Source organism: Prinia subflava, chromosome 6 (genome assembly GCF_021018805.1).
Source record: "Prinia subflava isolate CZ2003 ecotype Zambia chromosome 6, Cam_Psub_1.2, whole genome shotgun sequence".
NCBI lineage: Eukaryota > Metazoa > Chordata > Aves > Passeriformes > Cisticolidae > Prinia > Prinia subflava.
In genome coordinates, this window is record NC_086252.1 from 12269559 (window position 1) to 12291738 (window position 22180).

At 41.6% G+C, this 22180-nt stretch overlaps 2 protein-coding genes across 7 annotated transcripts in view; both read left to right on the forward strand.

Moving 5' to 3' along the window:
* CFLAR (CASP8 and FADD like apoptosis regulator) lies at positions 1-19642 on the forward strand. 3 transcript variants are annotated; one of them, XM_063400264.1, is made up of 11 exons: positions 1-713; positions 3103-3228; positions 5691-6122; positions 7007-7112; positions 8027-8159; positions 8308-8405; positions 9287-9344; positions 10086-10135; positions 11088-11166; positions 14219-14714; positions 15637-19642. In XM_063400264.1, the coding sequence occupies exons 3-11, from the start codon at positions 5827-5829 to the stop codon at positions 15776-15778; spliced, it is 1458 nt and encodes a 485-aa protein (XP_063256334.1). In that variant the 5' UTR covers positions 1-713; positions 3103-3228; positions 5691-5826; the 3' UTR covers positions 15779-19642. The 3 variants fall into 3 exon arrangements, with proteins under 3 accessions (XP_063256334.1, XP_063256335.1, XP_063256333.1); XM_063400265.1 differs by lacking the exon at positions 3103-3228 and having other exon boundaries at positions 15637-15781; positions 16912-19642; XM_063400263.1 differs by lacking the exon at positions 3103-3228.
* CASP10 (caspase 10) overlaps positions 17030-22180 on the forward strand; it is a 12754-nt gene continuing 7603 nt past the window's right edge. Inside the window, exons 1-3 of one of the 4 annotated variants that reach the window (XM_063400266.1) lie at positions 17030-17170; positions 19713-19803; positions 21783-22122. In XM_063400266.1, the coding sequence (XP_063256336.1) occupies positions 21809-22122 (314 nt within the window). In that variant the 5' untranslated portion in view covers positions 17030-17170; positions 19713-19803; positions 21783-21808. Of the gene's footprint in view, positions 17171-19712; positions 19804-19838; positions 20013-20447; positions 20780-21782; positions 22123-22180 lie in introns of those variants that run through there. The other 3 variants (XM_063400267.1, XM_063400270.1, XM_063400268.1) reach the window with 3 other exon arrangements.

Genomic DNA, 22180 nt, shown 5'->3' on the forward strand with positions numbered 1-22180 from the left:
GGAGAGCAGCTCCAGCTGCAGTGCTAGCATCCCGCAGTAAATATGTTCATGAAAGTTGCTAGTTAATATTAAGGGAATAGCAACACCCAGTTTTCAGGAACAAGGTGTTGCCCAATATTTACTTAAGAACTTACAACGGGAAGCAACAACTTTCACACAGCTGCACATTATCCTCGCAGTGAACGAACAAATTCGGAGTGAGACATGAGCCATACAAGGGCTGGCGGCTAAACTCCCGCCAAAACACGTGCCCACAGTGGCCGCAGGTCTGAAACCGCTCACGAAAACGCTGCTGCTACTCCACAGCTCGCAGGGCCAACCCAGAGCCGTACTGTGTGTCCGCACACCAGCAGCAGGACAAAGGCACAGCCTACGAGCGCCTGTGCACACGCTGAACTCGGACCCTGCCGCCGTCAGGGCCTTCCCTCACGGCGCTGCCGCCATCCCCGCAGCGCTGCCCCCGCCGCGGGGTCCGTGCCCGGGGAACGCACCGGGAGGCACCGCGGGCCTGTCCCGCCTCCATCCGGTGGGAGCTGGCCGTGTTTGTTCCTCCCGAGTTCCTCTCCAGCGGTACAGCCGGAAACAAAACAAACCCTCATCCTGCCTTGTCCCCCCGGCCCGGGGCTGGGCGGACCGCGGCCGGTACCGCCCCGCCTCCGCCCTCCTCCAAATGCCGGACCTGGCTGCCGTAGAGACCTCCCCGACGTGTCTGGGTGCGTTTTACCTTCCCCGTCCTTTCCCTCACGCTTCCCTTCCCCCCTGCGCCTTCAGCACAGGCGGCCCGGCGCCCCGCGCTCCGGGGCCGTGTCCCCGTCCCTGCTCCGGGGCCGAGGCGTCCCGCAGAGCCGGGCCTGAGCTCGGCCATGGCTGCGGCCAGAACCGAAAGCGAATGTGATTTAAAATGACGTATTTAGAAAGATGACTGGAAATCTACATAAACCACGTTTAGTAGTTGGGGATTTTTTTTTTGTTTGGCGTTGGCTTTGCGGGGGTTTATTTGTTTGTTTTGGGTGGGGTTTGTTTGTTTGCTTGCTTGCTTGTTTTAGTTAGGAGGACTGGGATGTTAAATTAGCGTGGTCACAGCAGTCTGCATCGGGAGAAAACTATTCCAGCATAGCAAGGAGTGCCATGGTTCCCACGGAAATTCCCTGCTTTTCCTGAGAACGTTGCTCAAGTCCTGCTAGAGGGCGAAGGGCAATGAGGAAATAGAGAAATGTGAAAGCTGTGGAGCATGCTCTGCGACTTTGAAAAACGCCAGATGGCCTCGGCTCCAGGGCAGTGGTTCCACCACCGCCACGTCTTCAAACAATGTAGAGTGAAGGAAGCACAAAGCACAGGCGGTGCCGCCCGCAGTCGGGCCATCTTCTGTTCTCTCCTTCCAGCTCGGGGTTTTTTTCCACATGAGTTGCTCCTGGGAAGGAAAGATAATTTTCCAGATCAGAAGACACCCACTGGTGTCATATCCTGGTTTTGTTGCTGCAAAGATGACTGTGAAAGGTTCAAGATAAAAAAATGCCAGCAAGGAGTCAACTGGAGCCTTGTGCATCTTTGCGTGAAATTTTAATACGGTATTTCCTGCTCTTTTGCATGGATGTTAAAAAAACTTAAGCCTAATTAGACATGCGGATGAACACCAGAATTATTGAGTCGATTTTATCTCTGATGACTATCAACTTTTTTTATTTCGTCTTAGAAGATAAGCTGATTCTTCTCTCCTCTTTCTAGAGAATTTACATTCAATAAGTCATCTTGTTGCAGAGCCCAGCTAATCAAAAGCTAGGCTGCTGGGTTTATGCTGTGATTAGTTTTTTTCTTTAACTTTTGCAGCTATGATAACTGTATCTGTGATGTTATAAAAGTGGTCATCAGATGGAAGAGTGGAGCATGATGCCCTTTATCTCTTACAGTGGAGTGGATCTGGCTAACTCGTACACACACTGAATGTATCAAATGTATCCAGGCTTGCCCTGGCTCTGTCACATTCCTGCTATCAAAGTACGGGCACATGGCTTTGGGATGCAAAGTTACAAACTGTTTTAGTTTATACCAAAAAATCACTTCCCCTCTTACTCATTCCCCATGCAGTACTGTCTTGGTTTGAAAGACAGGTATCTGCTAGGAAGGGGGCAGGACCTCCCTAGAGATGGAGAATTCGAATCCCCTCCCTCCAAATTATTCTAATTTAAAAAATTAAAGGAGCTTTCAGACAGAGGTATGGGGATAGGAATAACAGTTCTTTACTAGTATATATGACAAAACAACAAACAAACAACAACTACAGCATTAATAATAAACAGAAGCAAGAACCTTGAGGGCTTTTTTTTTTTCACAAAAAAAAAAGCTCGGGGCAGTTTGATCTCGGTGCCCCTGCAGGACTCCGAGAGGCTGAGCTGGGAGGGAGGAAAGTCCCGGGCTGGTGGATGAGATGAGGAGCTCTGCGCTGGCAGCTGGAGCAGCAGGGGTGTCCCGGCAGAGCAGGGCAGGGCAGGGCTACAGAGCAGCAGGGGAACCTCAAAGCTCCAAAGAAGCAGTGGTGGTGGGGGGAGGGCTGGAGAAAGCGAGCTCAGGATTCCCGGGTACAGGAGCAGATGACGATAGATTTCCCAGGATGAGACAGAGGCAGAGTGAGGGCCGTGAACTCTTCTTGCAGCGAGGGGCAGCTTGACCGTCCTCCTCGGCGCTGAGAGCAAGAGTGAGGCCCCTTCCCCAGCTCTGTCTTTTTGCCTTTCCCAAAGCTCATCATCTCTCCCCTCTGAGGGACACTCCCAGAGACTTAAAAACAATAGGTGTAGCCTTGTGTTGCCATGTCCTTCAAGTACTCCCTTTTGTTCTGATTAAGTAGTCATTAAGGCTTCTTGGAAACTTATGGGAAAAAATTTTATAAGTGAAAAAAAAAAAAAAAGAAGCAAATCTAACCCCCAACAAGTACCCAATGAATGTATGTGCACAGCTGGTTTTCTTTCTAGTTAGAGCATCATTCCTGGTTCACTGTAATGGTGCAGAAGAATGGCCCCTGGTCATTTTCTTTGGTTTTCCCACCCCCATAAAATTAGGAAGTAGGCCCCCCCACAGTAGTTTGTGATCTTGATATTTGTCCAACAGAGACTAAGTTGATGTAATCACTGGAAAATCCTGGACGGAAACCAATGTGTGCTGGATTTGGATCAGTGATTTGGCAATGGCCAAATGCCAGTTTTCCAGTGCTCTTGTGAACAGCTTGGCATGCAGGTAGGATAATTTCAACACTGAGAGTATAATTGGCATTTTTTTGTGATGAGCATGTGATGTACCGTATATAAAGGAAATTCACAAAAGAAGATGATCGGTATTTTTTAAAGGCAGGTTATTTTTAATTTAACATATAAATATTTTGCATGTCTGAAATTCCAACTCAGTAGGAAATGCCTCCCTTACTGCCCCATCCCCCTCTCTATTTTCTTAACTAGTTTTAAAAGATTAGATAAAAATCAACAGGAGTAGTTAAAAAGTTTTTCTGGTATTTCCAAAAATGACCAAAAGTTGTTAAATTCCTGTTTCACTTTAGAGTTAAACTATGACTTCAAGTTCTTTTGAAAGTCCCAGCTGAATGTATCTGGGAGATACTTTCATATAAAGGTGCTTTCTGCCTCCCCCTTCTTGACTGCATCATGTGATGAAAACTGCGTCATTCTATAGAATTCTCACAAGTGTTTTATGCTGGATTGACAATAAGTTAACAATAAATATGCTTTTCTTCTGATAGAAAACTTTCCAAAACACATTACAGTGCACGGGAGGTTCCTCTGTTATAGATGAATTCATCTCACCTGCTTAATTATAGACACAATATGTTGAAAAGAACAGGGCATATGCCTTTATTAATATTCAGCTCTTTATTAAAGTGATCAGCTCATTATTAAAGTCATCAGCAGGATTGCAGAGTCTGGTCAGAGTTTTCCACACTGCTGCAGTCATCCGAAGGAGCAGGTGCTGTCCCAGCTCATCATTCCACTGCAAGCAGTAGATGCTGAGTCCTTGTTCCTGTAGGAACAGCTAGGAGTTCTCTCTGGTCAACCATCAGCAGGCAGGGCAGTGAGCAGTCTGCCACTGGTGAGCAAAGTCAGCTCTTTGCCCTCAGGAAAAACCTTTGAGAGTTTCCCGTTGTCTGTCTCAGTCAGCTCAGCTGGCCCATTCCCATTCCATTCAGGCTCCTCACAGGTCATGGCGAATGTTCAAACCAGGCCAGGGGGTGCATCCACCCCCAGCTCGGCCAGGGCACTATCCAATTCTCCTCTGACGAATCCAGCTTCCTGTCCTGGGGTGCAGTTTCCCCAAAAAACCCTCCCAGGATCCATGAGGGCAGCCCTATCTGCATATACAAATGCATATGCGTTTGTCCTGGTCACCACAGAGGTAGTTACAAAGAACAATAACCAGGCAATCAAGGCCACAGCCGCTCCTTTTCACTTTTTAATGAGGTAGGAAAGTGTTGCCAGGCAACTCCTCTTCAGGGCAGCTTCCCTCCCCACTCAAACTGGCTGGGGTGTGGGGGTTAAACAGGAAAAACCCCCATTCCTCCAAAAGGCTGGGCTACGGCACAGACTGGGAGGAGGGGGGCCGCACTCCCAGAGCTCTCCCAACATGCCAATGCGTGCTCCATGTTCTGCCCCGGGGGGGACGGAGCTGTCCTGCCACGGGGCTAGGACAGGGACAGCCCAGCCCTTTTTTTTTTTTTTTTTTTTTTTTTTTTAAATCGGGAAACTTGTTCATAACAATGTGACATTTTTGATTGTAACTTCCAGAATGTGTAAAAAAAGGATGAAAATGCTGTAAAATGATCTTAGTCAGGTGCTAGAATCTTTTGGCATATTAGGCTTTGAAGCTGAATTGTCATTTGCTTTCAGTATGGTTTAAATAAAATCCTGCAGTACGGTGATCAAACTTTGTGGGAGGACCAAGATTTGTCTTTATGTTTGCTCATCTGCCATTTCTCCATGTATGTAATGGAGGTCAGAGGAGGTTAGAAGGAATTTCCATTGTTAGTGGCAGTGGAAGTTAAGCACAGCACCCTACTGATTTTGTTAATCACAAGGCTAGGGGGTTTTGTAGGTTTGAATTTTTATTTCAGTTTTCAGTATGATGGTACATGAATGTTGTGAAGTAAAAGGTGGTCTGTGGCTTATCTATACCTTCAGAATTAACCAATTTGCATATTTAAGTTTGGAATATTTTCTTTGAGTGTCTTTTCAATCTTTTTGAAGCATGGAGGGTGTGTGTGGAAAATCATTTCAACCCCAGATTGGAATCACTTTAAATGATGTTAATAAGAAGAAAATCCACACACTCCTGAATTTACAGATAGTGTTTTAAAAAAATACATGTTATATTGTTGCTTGGAAAAGGGCAGAGCTTTCGGAAATACTTAATCTGCCACTCATCAGCAAGCTGATGACTATTGTTTCACTTCCTGTGGAATATACAGACTCATGTCTCAGGTAATTTACGCTGAAAAGAACTTGCATGTCTTTCTGATTAGTATGACCTTCCAAATACTTTTAGTTTTGTAATTAACAACTGGGAGAGTCCGTTGAATAAAGGTCTGTGTAGTGTATGTTGGAGTGTTAGTTGAAAGTTAAATACTTCAGATGGGAAAGTTAACTGAACTTGTGCAGCAGATCATTGATTTATTGCCTTTTAATTCTGTCCCACAGATCTGCCCTTGTAAAAATGCACCTAGTTAAGAATGAACACAAGGAAAGTGCTGTGGTAGACACAGGCTCCATGTCATGTTGGTTTCCAGCTTAAAAACCAGAAGGCTGGCATTTTTAAAGGAACAGCAACAAAGTGATGACCAGGTGCCAAGTGCCAGCTGTCCTTATTCATCAGATTCAAGAAGAATTGGATAAAGAAGAAGAAGAGATGATGGTTTTCCTGTGCCGAGACCTTGCTCCTGATTTGGCCACTGCTGATCTCAAAGAGATCTTGGTGGCTTTGAATGAGAGAGAGAAACTGACTCCTGTTAGCTTGTCTGAGCTGCTGTACAGAGTTAAGAGGTTTGACTTGCTGAGGAGGATCCTGAACACCGAGAAAGAAACAGTGGAAGCTCACCTTGCCAGGAGTCTCAGACTTATCCCTGATTACAGGTAATATATCTATTTCAGATTTCAAAGCTACACTGTCTTGTTCAAAATGAGTGTTTTGATTTTTTCCTTTGTTTGGGGGGGCAGGGGGGGCAGTATGGGTGAGGGGGTTTTTTTAATTTAGTGTTTTAATACTTCACAGATTCAGAGAATATTTATTGAAGGTAGAAGAAAAGCAGAAAATGATGTTGCATCTAGAGTTATAGTTAAGAGTATGTCAAGTTTAGTCTCTGAATTAAACTTCAGTAGTTTCTTACTAGTCATGGCATTAGAAGCATCTGTATTTAAGGAGCTTGTGTGTTTGTGAATAAAACCAGTAGAGTTCTAGATTAGCAGCTAAAAATGACACTTTAAAGGAATATAATTGGTTAGAGATATTTTCTTTTCTGGTTTGCTTTGGGCACATAGCCATGTGGTACAGCTTTTCTCAAGGGACCTCTCACTCATTTTACTCCATTAGTTTTGAGAGGCTTAAATTAAGAAATTCCAGTAATTTTCTTTGAGAGACTTCAGAAGGAAATCCATCTACTCATAAGGAAGATTTTCCTGCATTAAATTCTCACTAAAATAAAACCCCTGTAACTAATAGGTAAAAAAGTTGAGGATGTCTTCTGTTGTCTCATTCTCTCACTTCATCTGTATTAAACATTAAGGAAATTTCTGTTTCCCTGGCAGTGGCTATCACACTGTCAGTCTGAAAAACACAGGTGCTGATTAGCAAGAGTAGGCATTTTACAATTGGACCTTGAAACAGGGTAGGTTTTTTACCTGTTTATTAGTTAGAAATGGTAAATTAAGACTAGAACATGGAGAGAAGTTGAGTAGTTGAAAAAGGGAGGAATCTTACTGTGAGCTAATCCTTTAGAAACATCTCAACTTTATTTCAGGGTACTGATGGTGGATATAAATGAAAATCTGGAAAAAGACGAAGTGGGTTCTCTTGGTTTCCTACTCAGAGATTATGCACCTCGTATGAAAACGGCAAAAGATAAGGTAGGTTTTCCTGCTGGCATTCTCTGCCAGAGCAAAGATGTGAAAGTGAACAAAATAGCAGCTAGACAGCAAGGGAAAGGAGACAGCACTGCAAGGAGAATTGAGGCTGGAGTACAAAAACATCAAGAAGCAGACAAGGAGTTATGGCTTCTATTTCATTTTCAGTTCAAGGAAAGAGGTATGGAAAACTGGTGAAAAGTAAGAGGGAACAGTGCTGCTTATAGTGTATGGTGGTTGAATGAACATCCTGGGCAGAAGGCATTTTGCAGAAATCTTTCTTGAGTATTTCTGACCTGAAAGTTCATGTAAGAATGATCTCAAACCAGTAACCATTTGAACTGTATCTTGAATTACAAGGTCACTTTTTGTTTGTGCTCTGCTTCACTTAAAAAAGAATAGATAGATTGTAATTACGTCTTTATATCTTTATATTCTGAATATTTATATTAAGTCCTCTGAAGAAACAGAAAATCAGTAGAAAGGATTAAGACACCTTGACCACTGTGCAGAGAAGACTGAAGATTTCTGTCTTCTTCCTTTGAGGATTTTTTCCTTTTTTATCTTCAGTCAAAGAAGGAGAGAGGTCCTGAAAATTTCCCAAAGCTCTTCTTGCTTCTTGCTTTGTGGCACGTGAGGTGACATTCCCAGTGGCCGGCTTTGTAGCAAAAACAAAATGCAAAACTGTTTCCTCAGAAATTTAAGATTGATTTTTAAGAATATCACTTTGGAGTTTCTGTTAGTCCTGTGATAATATCAAGGAGTCATATGTCTCTCAGATAGTTTTCTTAGAAGGTGAAACATTTCTAATTGTTCATATAGCCTTTATGACCTCTTCATGGTATTTTCTGGATTGCTTTGTTACTTCTGGTGGAGAAAAAATTACTGATGTATTTGGGTTTATGTTGCTATTCTAGAGTTTTCTAGCTCTTATAATTGACCTGGAGAAGCTAAATTTGGTGGCTCCTAATCAACTGGATTTGATAGAAAACTGTTTTCGAAGTATTCACAGGATAGACTTGATCAGGAAGATCCAGAAGTACAAGGAAGGTAGGATGCTCTTTTTGTACTGGTTACTCTTGATAGCAACAATCAGATGTGCTGACTTACAAGAAAGAGCATTTGCATTCTTCATAGATTTAGGATTTTAAAACAGTTGAAATATCATGATGTATTTGTGTTTCTGTTTCATTTGCAGCCTCAGTGTCCTCCATTCATTCTCAACCAGTATATGTAAATGCTCATCAGGCTTCTCTCCCTAATCTCAATGTGATTGGTCCTCCTTATCATTCAGGGGTAAGTATACAAGAAGTGAAACAAATCCTTTATTTCTAGATATTGACAGACTTCAAAAGCAGATGCATTTTTCAGAGCCTGAGGAGGGAGAGATGGCTAGTGACTAAAATATTACTTGGTTTATTTCTGTCTTTCCTGTTATTTGCTGAGTTTAGGGTCTGATTTAAATCATCTGACTGAGAAAGATGCCCTCCCTTTAAAGGACTTCTGTGAATTTTTTCTAATTAGTTGAACATATAAAATCTTTATCTTGAATGATTTTTGTACTACATTGTGGAGTGGAAAGTTTTGCTTTGACTGTTCTTTGCAAAACATCTTCTTCTTTGTGCCTCTGGACCTTTCAGGGAAAGTAGCTTTTAATTTTTGAAACTGAAAATTAGAGCTTTTTTAAGAAGAGTTTTTTGGGAATTTTTTTGTGGTTTGTTTTAAACTCAATTTAAAAAGATATTTCAGTATCTGAAAAGTCATTAAATCCTATTGCATGCAGTATTCTTTACATTCAGGTTAGCTCTGATATTGTATTAGTATGACCTTTCTTAAAGTCTTTAACCTTGCCAAATTTGATGAGACTGGTTGTCATGTTCAGTAAACATGCAGCTCCCTGCTGCTGTAAGGAAAAAAAGTTCACATCTTCAGAGGCTTTTCTTTGCTGTTCATGACAAGCCTGTGATTTTTTTTTTCTGAGAAGGAACAGTTGAGTGTTTATTTTATTTGTCTGTGCTCTGGGTAGGTTTTTTAATCTGTTATGTTGTGATTTTATTTAGCTGCTAGAAATGAATCTAAAATATCCTTTTATTGAGAAATAAGTACTACTGTGTTTTATTTTGGAACATGTGTATTAGTTCCTGAAGGAGAATAGGAAAATTATGCCTTTTTCTTAGTTTCAGATTCAGAATGAGAACAGAGAAAAATTACAAAATGGATCATGTCTTACTCTGGGTAAGAGCATTTTATCTAAGTTTTGATAATCTAAAAGAGTCAAATGATGAATTTCATTACATCAACAAGACGCTTGATAGCTGTGTTCATGGCTAATCCTGTTAATAACATCAGGGACAGATAGTATTTGATACCTCTCAGAACTGAGCCTGGCCTTTCTGTTTGGTCTTGTATTTGCTTTGCTTTTGCTGCCACATCTTAAAACATTCTTAAAAATTGTAAACTTCCACTGTCAGAACTTCTTAACAGAATAAATACTTTATTAGTAAAACCAGGATAAGATTGACTAGCCAGTCTGGAGGCCTGTGTAGTGCAGTTCTGCCCATTAACTCTGTAGCAGGAAGTTTTTGTGTCAGTTCAGCAGTGAACTCCCCACCCAGGCCAGTCAGGAAGTTGTGCATTGAACACCAGGTCCTTTCTATGTGTATTGTGTTTTCTCCGGAAATCCCAAATACCTCTCAAATATAGTGATTTTTAAAATAAGTTGGCTGAATTCTTTCAGTGTAAAAGAGATTCCTTGTTTCTTCTAGTCCCAAGCAATGTGGAATGAAATCCAGATAACATTTTAGGGGTGAATAATTTAGGGATTTTTAAACTTCAGTTGCATACATAGAAACTAAGAGGTCCCGATGGGTGACAACTTTGATGAAGTAGATACATTCTTCTTTATAACTGACCTGGTGACAAAAAATATCACTGGTACTTACATACTGAGATTACTTCTGTATGTTTTAACCGCAGCAGAACCAGTTCACATGTCCATTCAGGAGTCGGGGTCAGTGCCACATAAGGTATGTGCTTATGTACATGCATGTAAATAAATATAACCTCTGTGAGTATCTACCTTAGTTTTCTTTGTGTTTCATTTTGAGATTTCCTTGAATTGTGTGCAGACAAAACAATGGGTACATCCTCAGCCATAAACAGGTTGTGTGAATTGTTTTTGCAGAATTTATTTTAAATATATTTGCTGCTACTCTGGAAGCAGCAGTGTGCAAAATGCATGTATATATGATGTGCACACAGAACTTGTTCATTTATTAGTGGGGACCAAGTTAAAATCTGTTTGAGTTCAGACCTCTTGCCACAGGCATTAGAAATCACAGAGCTTCTTTGCATGCAGTAAGTTTTGTTCTTGATTCCCTCCTCCCCCTTGCTCTCCAGGCAGAAGAGAGACACGCTTTGGGTATTAACTGTAAGAATGCCCGACCGCTATTTTCACTGGTTCTCCCCTAGGTCAGGAGCCAACCTGTAGCAAATTGATTTGCTTCAATCAATTCTCTTCAGAGGGGAGAAGACCTGTGATAGAGTCATTATGGATTATTTAGGAATAAGGAGGTTGTTCCACTAAATAAGGAAATAAGTTTTCTGATGAGCAGTGCTTCCTTGCACACAAAAGAGCACGAAAGTTCTCTATATTTATTGTGTTGCCAGCATGAAGCTTGTACAGTTTTAATCTCTGTTTAAGAATCTTTATGGTAGTGAGATTGCATAACACAAGGACACAAAAACTAAGCCTGTATTAGAAATAGAGGGAAAAGAATCATTAGTTCCTTTCTCCTGATTTTTTTGTTGTGTAGATAAGACACACTACAACTCAATAGAAATATTTCTGCTAGCTACTGGATGGAAAACAACAGAATGTTATTTAATAGATCTGACATAAAATTTGAGAAAATAATATGGTCTAAAAGTTGAGAAAGTGGTTTATTAACTTTGTAATTGTCCTTTCACTTTTCTCAGATGTCTGATGATTCCTACAGAATGGGAAGTCAACCTTTAGGAATGTGCCTGATAATAGATTGTATTGGCAATGACACTGGTAAGTCTCTGGAGTCTTAGTTCCTTTAACTCATTAATCTTGATAATTAGAACAATTTAGTATAAAGAATATAATGTACATTTACCAGCCAGATTAGGGTAGTGTTGTCCCAGTCATTTAATCTACCAATTCTAGCAAAAATTCTAAAGCAGAGTTGGAAGGGCCAACATCAGGTTAAAGCCAACTGTCCTAATTATTGGAGACAACATTTGGATTTTAGGTGCAGAATCTCTGAATGAAAGAACTTGGAAGAGGATAGACTAAACTTTGGGAGGGACAAAAAGGATGTTCAGCAACCAACAGAAAAATTAGGCTTACAGCAGTCATACAGCAGATTATTGGCAGAGATGGTAGTGTTTCCCACCAGTTAATAAACCAAAATCGAAGCTGTTGTGGATTTGAAGTACAATCATATTGGACACAAGAGATTTTGAATAGCCATGAGGTCCTTTATTAATAATGCACCTTCTGTCCTATCGTGTGCACTTTAGCTGAAAGTGTCACCACAGTGAAACTGAAAGTGTCACCGCAGCTGTCAGTGTAGTCACTGCTACGGCTGAAATGTGGGGATTTCCTGATTGCCCTTGTAGAATCCTAGAATTAGACCTTTACACAGTCAAAAACACCCCTCAGTCTCTAATCACTGTAACACGTGAGGCTAAAAATAAAAATGAAGAGAGTATTTGCAGTCAGTTCTGTAATACAGATGTCCCCACATCAGTGCTGGGAGATGTAGAGGCTTTCCAGGCATGTCTTTTGGTTTTCTCAAACTTAATGGTCCAGTAGATGAATTAACTTGTAATTGCTAGTGTAGTTGAAGGGCAGTGGTTGTGGAGCTCACACACAGAAAGTCTCTATCTCAGATGTCTAAAGTCACCAGGGCATTGTCAGCATTTAACAGGACAGAAGGCAGGACTTGCTCTGAAATGCATTATGGTGCTAGTGAGATTCAGAGGGGACAGTGCATATGGCATTGCTTAAAGGAGTTTCTAGAAAGGCAGAATAGTTGTGCCACACTATTCTGAAATCTGAGTACACTGAAGAAAAAGAAAAGGGCAGGGAAAACATTAGAAATTGTATCTGTGGCTTCCATTAGAATCTGTAGCTGTCCCAAGATTTAATCTCAGGAAGGCGAACCAGTAATAGATACTGTAGGATCAAGAATTACAACACTTTATAATGCCCGGTGTAAACAGCATGAATTTATCAAATGCTGATAAAATTAAACCTGAAATGCACCTTGCTGTTCTGTAAATAGCTGCTTTTGACTTTTCCATTTGGAAATCAGAAATCATAAAGAATGAGGGGAGAAAAGGCTAGTGTTTTATATAGAATGGAGATGCTGAGTGGTTTGTTGGGAGATGGCCAGCGTTGAAGAAATGGGTAGTCTCTGATCTCAGGCTGCAGCATGTAATGCTGTGGTGTGTCTTGCTTTAAAGTGTCCAAGGCTTACTGTGTATAATTAATGATTAGTTGGTAACTAAGGTGTCAGCTCTAAGTTTTTCAGTTGGTTTTTTTAAACTGTGACAGTTAGTGTGTGTGGGGACTAAGGTGACACCAGGTTTTGTATCTGTGTGTGTATGTGCATGTCCAGAGATCAGGACATTACAGGAAGAGCATTCTCACTGCTGTAATTCTCATTTTGTACATGTACTGCTACCCCCTGCCTGATGGAGAGCTTCATCAAGTGTGGAACTGCTAGGCTGCAGTGATACTGAATAGTCTGAATTTTGAAAGCATTTTTTATTGCATAAAATAATAGAGCTTTATCTTTCTATTCTCAAATTAAAAATGTCTGAATTTTTGAATTATTTTACAAAATTTACTCAAACCAGCAGAACTGGAATGAAACTGCAGTTCTTTTTTATCACTTCACTGTAGTGTAGAGTTCGTATCTACCCTTTATTTTGCTGAGGAAAGTTATGAGTTCTGTTTCCTGTGTTCACTATGGGCTTTTTGGGTAGAACAGTGTGGTGGTCCAGCTGCCATTACATCTGAAATAGCCCCTGCTAATTAGGGCTTGTTAAACTTTTGGAGTCAAAGACAGCTATGTGTAAGCTTCCTATGTGTGTAAGGCATTTTACATCAACATGGCACTTGATAATTCTTTTCCTACCAGAACCTGTGCATGGGCAATGTGTATGTGCTTTATGCTAAAGAAACAATGCTACAGCTCTAAGTAATAGTAGCTTGTGGTTCTCTTGTATATATATATAACACTTAATACCTGTGCTTTTAACCACTCTGTATCTGGTTTCAATCCCATATTAAGAAACATCCAAAGTAGTTATTCAGATCTTAACACATTTTCCTGTAGCATAGGTTAACACAAATACAGTGAATTAAGTCTTGGGGTTTAGCTATCTACTGTTTTAATTTCTAACTCAATTGAAAGAGATAATTATTCAGCTTTTTTTTTTTCTTTCTTTTTTCTTTTTTCTTTTTTCTTTCTTTTTTTCCTTTTTTTTCTTTTTCTTTTTCTTTTTCTTTTTTCTTTTTTCTTTCGTGGAAATGCCATTCTGTCCCAGTTAGGACTCTAGTATCCATTCTTCACCTGGAGCTCATCACTTCAAATTTTAGGAAGCAAAAATGACTGCAGCAGGTTCATTTTTGACTGATGAAAGAGAACCTCTGTGTTTCTTATGCAGTTCTCTGTATCTATAATAACCATTCGGAATAATCTTGACAAATAAAAGGTGCTGTCCTGATCACTCTTTATCATTTCAAGTGTGTTTTTTCTTGCCTTATATTTCAAGTGTTAGGAACTTGGAATACTGGCTCCAAAGGAAAGCATGTAAGTCTCTGTGGAATGTGAAACAGATAGCAGTGTCTCTGCTGTCATGAAACATGTAACTCACAGGAAAGACAACATGCATACAGCACTATAAGTATGTAATGTCCTGTGTTCAATGTCAAGTACTCCTGACTTTTTAATTACTGGGATAAAACGAACTACTTAGTTTCAATACCAAACACTCTAAGTGCTGTAATTCAATATAGTTGAGATTGAGCCTTGGTGTGCCTTGGTTTAATTACATTTTGCTTCTTTCAGATATATTGGAAGAGACCTTCAGAGGCTTAGGCTATGATGTTCATTGTCACAGATATTTAAATATGAACTCCATGAATCAAACATTGCTTGAAGCTGCAAGGTGGCAGAAGCACAGAGATTGTGACAGCTTTGTTTGCATATTGGTCAGCCGTGGAAACTCTCAGAGCATGTTCTGTACAGACCACACTTTTTCTGGATTCCCTTTGGAACTAATAAAGAAATATTTTACAGCTGACTCATGTCCTGGACTCCTCGGAAAACCAAAGCTTTTTTTTATTCAAACCTATGTTGTGCCAGAAAATGAGCAAGAATGCACAAGTCTGTTGGAAGTCGATGGGAATTATGACAGTATCAGTGCTAAAGTCACTATCCCCCATGCAGCAGACATCTTCTGGAGTCATTGCAAAGTGGATGTGTCTACACTAGAAGAATCCCCAACTTCATCCTCGTATTATCTGCGTTGTCTGGCTGAACTACTCCATAATCCTTATAAGAGGTAAATTAAAATAAGAGGAAAAAAAATAATCGCTTTTCTATGATAGCTCATTGTCATGGAGAATGAGAAACCTTAAATTTCATCCCATCTGGTCCTGAAATGTATTTTCTTGCACTGTCATAGGCTAAAAGACAAATATCCTCACACAATTGCATAGAAAAGTAGCCTAAACTAGGAGCAAAGTTTCTGAAGAGTAAAATTAAAGTGTATTACGGCATTGGGTAATTGCAGAGTGAGAAGGGAAGAACCTGTCCTGGGTAATGTATGTCAGTGCTTTAGACAGGATTGGAAATCTTCCTTCTCCAAGATAAACAGGCTTCTGTTAAATTGAGGATTGCCATGTACCAATAAGAAGAGCTATGCTTGCAAATATAAACAGTCAGTGCTTAAGTTCAGGACAAAGGCAGTAGAGAGGGAAGGATTTTCTACTGTCTCTAAATTTAATTAACCCTTTGCTCACAAAGCCTATTGATTGCCAGTATGTAATCTTGAATTTAAACTGTCAGAAAACTTTTGTCTATTTAAAGAGATCAAAAGGAATCTGCACAAAAGTCAGATGCATTTGGATATATAACTTATCAACGAAGGTTTTATTTATACAGCTGATCTACCAGGGAACTAACAACTGTTATTCAAGGCAGTTGCATTGCTAACATTCAGTACCTTTTTACAAATCCTAAGGCCTTATCATGAAATCACAGATCATCATGTCAGCATGATTAATATCACAGCAATGATTGGGATCATAAGAGTTTGTCTCAAAATGTGTGTACAGCCTTGTGTTCTAGAGGTCCTGCCTCTGCAGTAAAGACTGAAATTGCAAACTTTCTCCATGCTGAGTCTGAAGTTATCTTTCCTCCTGTGAATTCTTAAACATCTTGCTTCATTCTCTAATGGAAGGCTTTTGCTTTTGTGGTTGCAGGAAACTCTGTATATTGTCTATCCACATGGAACTGAACAGAAAAGTTTATGATTGGAATTCAACTGACCCAAGCCAACAATACTCACTGCTGCTCCAGCACACACTGAGGAAGAAACTTTTTTTCCCACTTAACTGCTGTTAGAAAGTACATATCTGAAAGAGTTGCTATGATGCAGTTTCATACTTTTACTTCGTGCATTGTTATTTCATGTATATCTAAAGTGCCTTTGTTGCTTCCAAACACGGGAATTTACAAGCATTTAAGTATGTTAAGACACTCGGTTTTGTATTTAATATAGTAATCTCAGAAAGATTGGATGAGAATGGTAGCTATTGTATAGCAGTGCAACATATCTTGCTAAGTACAATGGGTAAACAGAGTAGAAAGACATCTAAACTGTATAGCTGTTGGGTTTTCCAAGAAAAAACAAGTGTTTTTATTGTTTCATTGGTTGTTTTTAACATAGCTCCTAGCACTTAAATACCAGCCAGCCCAAACCACTGAAATGCACTGATTACTTTCCCCTGCACCTAGTAGTGGCAAATGTCTCAGGAAAGCTTTCCTACCCAGTAATGCCAGATCTTTGCTAGCAAGTTCTGGCTTGCATGCTTCAGCAAACAGGAGGGAGAGAGAGATGGTCTTTTCAATAATCTAGATTCCATCTGTTTGCTGCATTAAAGATTTTGGAACTTAAATGTAGTAACCATGGGCCTTTAAGACTGGACTATGTTAAACACCCCACCATCACTGCTTTTGCTTTATGAAAAAGAATATGCCTCTATTAATTCATTTTTTTCCAAGTGCTCTTGTTCTTGTGAAAAAAAGAAAAGAAAGATGGTCCTAAATACAAAAATTTTTCTGCAATGCAGCAGTTGTCTAACATGGAAAGCTCAGTTAACCTACTTGTTGTATAACAGTATAACCTGGATGAGTTGTATTGAAGTTTATTGCCACTGAACTTAGTAGGCCACTAGTAAATATTTAATTTTTAGACCTAATATAGTCTCCAATATGGGAAAAAATTCAAGGCCCTGGTGTGCCTTGCTTGGTTTCTGGTTAAGTTTTTAAATGGAGAAACAGAAGGATACAAAATGACAGATATGGAATCTTAGCAGTTACTTTCTGTGGTGGCTGGTAAATGCACTAAATGGTGAAACAAATGTTTCATGTGGTTGTAGAAATAAGATGTCATTTCAAGTTACATATATCTAAGCAATGTTAATGAATGTGATCTTCTTCATAGATTAACTTCACTTTCCCATTTCCCTTACTAGCTTTTGCATTTGACAAGCACTTCTGCTACCCTATAGACAACCAAAAGCAGGGAGAATGGAACCAAGAGGAGGCAGATGAGGAAAAGAAATGTGGACATTTTAAGCAGGACCAAGAAGGGGCATGGTAGGGAGCATCAAGAGAAGAACAAATAGGGGAAAGATGATTCGGAGGAGAAATACAGAATCAATATTGGAAGGAGAAGAAAACAGGAAAAAGAAAGTGAGAATAGTGGCTATCCTTACAGACTCTAATGATGTGGTGAGTTGGTTGATGTTTTGTGGATTGGTTGGTTGGGGGATTTTGAGTGATGGTAAATGCAACTATTTACTTAAAATATTAGCAGTAGAATATACTCTGCTTTTACAGCATTGTGACAAGTTTGGTTTGGGGGTTAAGAGGTATATATGTTCTTTGCCTTACTGCAAGACACAGTAAGTAAAGTCCATGTCCCTTTCATTAAAAAAAAGATGCAGAAATGCTGATTGGAAAACTAGAGGCTCATGTAATTAACCCTTTCAGTGGAAAAGGAAGGGACTCTATGTTTGGAAGTGGTTATAACCCTCTAGAGAGTTGTGGGGACAGGCATGTATTGTGCAGCATTCATTGTGTCAGATACTGATTTTTATGCTGATCCTCAGTAGATTCTTAAACCATAGCCATATGCAATCTATAATCACACATCTAAGCAGTATGTATTGCCTTGACACCTCTTTCAAGAGTGGTATTCAGGTAGGCTGATTCCCTGTACCTGCTGCATAGTGAGTGTTTATGCAGGACTTTTGTGATGGCAGTTGTCTGACACTTGTCCCATAGCTTATAGAATCATGCACTCATAGAATATGCTGACTTAGAAGGGACCCTTCAGGATCATCGAGTCCAACTCCTGGCCCTGCACAGGACACCCCAAGAATCCCACCGTGTGCCTGAGAGTGTTGTCCAAAAGCTTCTTGAGCTCTGACAGGGTTGGTACTGTGACCACTTCCCTGGGGAGCCTGCTCCAGTGCCCAACCGCCCTCTGGATGAAGAACCTCTCCCTAAAATCTAACCTAACCCTCCCGTGACAGTTTCATTCCTCGAGTCCTGTCAGTGGTCACTGGAGACAAGTAATTGATACCTCTGTGATGCCTTAAGTTTTAGCTTTCATATCTTCCAGATTCTGTACTGCATTAGTATATAACTCTGAACATCATATAAACTGTTAGCAAGTTCTCTTCACGGTTTAGTTAGACAAAACAATCCTTTTCCACCCTGAGAACCAAGGACACTGTTACAGCTTCAGGCCCAAAAAGTATAAACAACAGGGAATTGAGGAGAGCAGGGAGGATGGGACTTCATAACCTGAAGCTGTAATTGGACAATTAACCCCAATACATAAATGGAGCAAAACTTATAAAAGTGTGAAAACGTGATGCATTGTCCATCTTGGGTATAGCCTCAGCCAGGCTCTTGTACTACCCAAGGTGTATTCTTTGAAGGCCTTTTCAATAAATTCCAACTTCATTCCTTTAACACTGTCTAGCCTCTGTTCTAGGTAACCTCTCAAGGCATCATCTGCCCCTCTGCTTCCCTTCGTGAAGATGTTGAAGACTGCAATGAGGTCTCCCCTCAGTCTCATCCAGACTGAACAAACCAAATTACCTCAGCCCCTCCTCACAGGGGCCTCCCCTCCAAAACCCTCACCAGGTTTCTGTATCCCTCCATACATGTTATAGGGATTGTCTCTTCTTGCTGAAGTGCACACATAAAATTTGAGTCTAGAAATAGATGCAAGGTGTGGACTGCATCAAGTTGTCCCTGTGTTGCAGATAGTGAAATGATTTCAGGTTAAATGATCCTTCAGCCAAAAGAAAAGGGGGAAGAGAATTTTGGATCCATCATGAGTTTAGGGTGTTAGCACAGGAACATAGAGTGACATGCTGGTGAAATTTCATGGTCCTGGACTGCCAAAACATCTAGTTTTCAGAACCTGCTATTGAAGGAGTTAAAGCAAGTTAAACTGCTCCTGCATTGTCAGAGCTTGGAATAAGGCTGTCAGAGTCACTGCTCTGGCACTTTAATTACAGTTTTGGTTTCTGATAACTGGAAAAAAAAATTCTTCTAGTTCTGTATGTGTTCTGTATATGGAAGAGGGAAAAGAGAATTGGCAGAATATGAGTGATGCCTTTAAGTGGCTCAGAAGGTGTACTCATGAGGCAAGAGATTCAGTGGTGTTTTGTACCAGACTTGAGTTGCATGGTTTTTCTCAGCCACCTACTGATGTGGCTGAGCCATAAATTGAGTTTTCTTTGCACTGTTGCGTATTTGTGTATTGCAGTGCTTGCCAACTCATTATCCAAAAAAGAAGTTATGTTCAAGAGGAAGTTACTGTGCTAGCATTTGTGGATGGAGTATGTTGTATGGCTGATCTCCCCTTTCAACTCTGCACAAGTAACAGTGGCTTCTATTACAGATGCCTGAGTTAGAGAAGCTTTTTATGGGAGTATCTGAGAATTCTTTTCTGCTCTCCAGACTTTTAAGTTTCTGACATGCAGAAGGGTATTGCTGCTATCTGTGTGGATGATCTGTGGTCCATTTACATTAAATCTCCTGTACTGAATTATTTGACAGTTTTTCTGTGGTTTAAAGAATGTCTATTTTTCAGCTTCTGTATTAGAAACAGTAAGACACTATAATTGGATACAAATGCTGGGTTTCAAGCCGATACTCTAAATAAAATTTGTGTATGCAGTCAGACTGATTGTCCCTGTCTCCCTCTAGACCACAGAATAACTGAAATTCTTGGTATCTGTTTATCCTGCAGATCTCTATAACTTCTTAAATTTGGCTGTGAAGTTTACAGCTCTGTGAAAACGAGTTGACTTAAAGGACAGCAAGCCTTATAGTTTCAGCAGGTAACTTGGCTGCTCTTGGTGTGTTGGACAACAACTTTTGGCATGAGCAAGGATCCACTTCCCATCCTGTCTCCACTGGCCCGAGGTTGTGGGGGATACAGGTGACCCCGGGGATGCTGAAGGCCCCGAGGAGCCCGCCCTAAGCAGGGTCTGCTCACCTTCCTCCTCGTCCCTTTACTGCAGCGGACACACAGAGCCCCATACAAACGGTACTGCAGCCCCCTCCCACAGGCACTGCTCTTCAAGCTTCATTCCAGTGGAGAAACTAAAATAATGTGCCTAAAATGTTTGAGGCCTTTTTGCGATGCGGCCCGCTTTAAAATGGCTTGGCAGCAAAAGCGGGGCGAATTACGGGTCACGTCTTGCACTTCGTACCCGAGGCGCTGCCTGAAGCTTTTCTCCGGGCCCTGGCAGCGTTCCCGGAGCTTCCGGGCCCTGAGGGCGGGCGGGCTCCGGCCGGGGCTTTCCCGGGCGGGGCAGGGCGGCGCCGCCGCTCTCGGTGAAAGCCCTGACAGGCGCTGCCGGCCGTGCCCCGCTCCCCGGCCGAGCCCCTGCTCCTTCCCTCGCGTCACCCGCTCTCCCATTCCGCCCTGCTGCTGACACCGCCCCCTTGCCTCCTGCCTCGGGCGGGCACTGAGCGCGCCTGGCCCGCCCGCGGCGAGCCGCAGAAGGGACCGCGAAAGGAGCAGCGGGCCCGGGAGAGGGATCGGGACTGGAATTCGTGTAAGGGGTACCAGAACGCGGGGCTGAAAGGGAGAGGGAGCGGAGGGGGCTCCATCTCCCCAGCCCGGAGCCCACCTGGCTCCCGCTCGCTGTCCGTGCGGCTGCCGCCACTGCCCGCGCCGCCGGCGGGGCCCGCCCCTCGCACGTGGGCTGGGCCGAGCTTCCGGCACCTGCGGCGCCTTCGCCGCTTCGCGCGTATCGAAACCCTCGGGGAAGCGCTCCGGTGGCTAAAACTTTAGAGAAAAAGGAAAAGGTAATCTTACAGTCCTTATCCTGCTTGTTTCATACCATTGTCCTTCCTGAGGCGGTATCTGAAAGCATACATCAGAGATGCGGTTTCCTTACTTTTCTGTGTCGATGCCCTGCTCGGTCCAGCTGTGGATGTGCGGGTGAGCCGCGCCGAGCCTGGGCAGCCAGCAGATCCTGCACTGATTGTGCTGCCTCAAGGAGAAACTTTTAATTCCAGCTGCTCTAAACAAAAGATTGAAGACCCTACCAGCCAGAAGGCACTGAGGCACCTTCTTACCTATTTAACCTTCCACGGGCAGAATAAAACTGCCTAGGCGACATGGAAGAAGTTGGTGTAGTGGAAAGTTGATCAGTCTCTAGTAAACCTCAGTAAGAGTGAGTTGCTCGTGCAGAGTCTATTTAGGCTGAGCATTGAGTACTATTACATTTTAACTGCCATGTACTTGAAAGGGAGGCTTATAAGGGTTTTTCTCTGCCAAATGTCAGATACAACCTGGAAGCAAGTTATAGCTGGGTGTGGATAAATAGTCCACAGCTTCAGCTTGGGTGTCAGCCTTGTAACAGAGGAACGCCTCCGTGCTACAGCCAGAGAACAAGAAACACGTGGACTGCAGATCTAGGAATATGTATGAACCACTGTGCTATCTCCAGTAACAGTTGTAGTAAGTTACTGCAGGGACTCCTCCCAGATACAATGGAGAGAAGCAAAGAGATCTGAACATGGAAAATGTTTAAAAGAAAAATCAGACCTTGAGGTCATCTAGCACAGGTTTTTGCTCAGAGTAGGGCTAACTTCAATTATAGACTGAGTTGTTCAAAGCTTCTGCCAAATCTGGTCTTTTTTGTGGTCTTGTGTTTAGAGAAGGAAGTATATTTCAAATTTATTTAAAACCTTTATTTATTAAAAGGTAATTTAGGACTTCCAAACAGTCATTGGGTAAAATTTTAGTAGAAGGATTGCTGTATTGAAGATTCAAGTGTTACTAGTGTTTGTTTTCTGCTTTCAGGCAGAGAGACTGTTGGTTCCAGCAACATGGAGAATGATGTCAGCTTGAAATTCCATCAGCAGCTTTTACTTATTAGTGAAAATCTGGTGACTGAAGATGTAGCAGCTTTAAAATTTCTCTGTACTGACTTGCTCTGCCTCGGTAAACTAGAAGGTGTGAAGTCAGCAGCAGACATCTTCAAGCTTCTTATGGCTCAAGAATATCTGAATGCAGAAGACACTTTCCTTCTAGCTGAACTCTTATATAGAATTAAATGTCACTCCTTGCTCGAGAAACTTGGTTACACCAAGGCAAAAGTACAAAAACTTCTGCCTGAGAAGGGAAGAGTATCTCCATACAGGTAAGCTTGCAGTGGAATTCCCTTCCCTCCATTACGGCTATCTATGCCATACTGTTTT

What these genes read in the sequence shown, in the direction of transcription:
- CFLAR (XM_063400264.1), top strand. Translation starts at nt 5,827, where the DNA reads ATGACCAGGTGCCAAGTGCCAGCTGTCCTTATTCATCAGATTCAAGAA. An exon ending in GATCCAGAAGTACAAGGAAG is followed by an intron (nt 8,160 to 8,307) that starts GTAGGATGCTCT and finishes TTTCATTTGCAG; the next exon opens with CCTCAGTGTCCTCCATTCAT. An exon ending in TTGTATTGGCAATGACACTG is followed by an intron (nt 11,167 to 14,218) that starts GTAAGTCTCTGG and finishes TGCTTCTTTCAG; the next exon opens with ATATATTGGAAGAGACCTTC.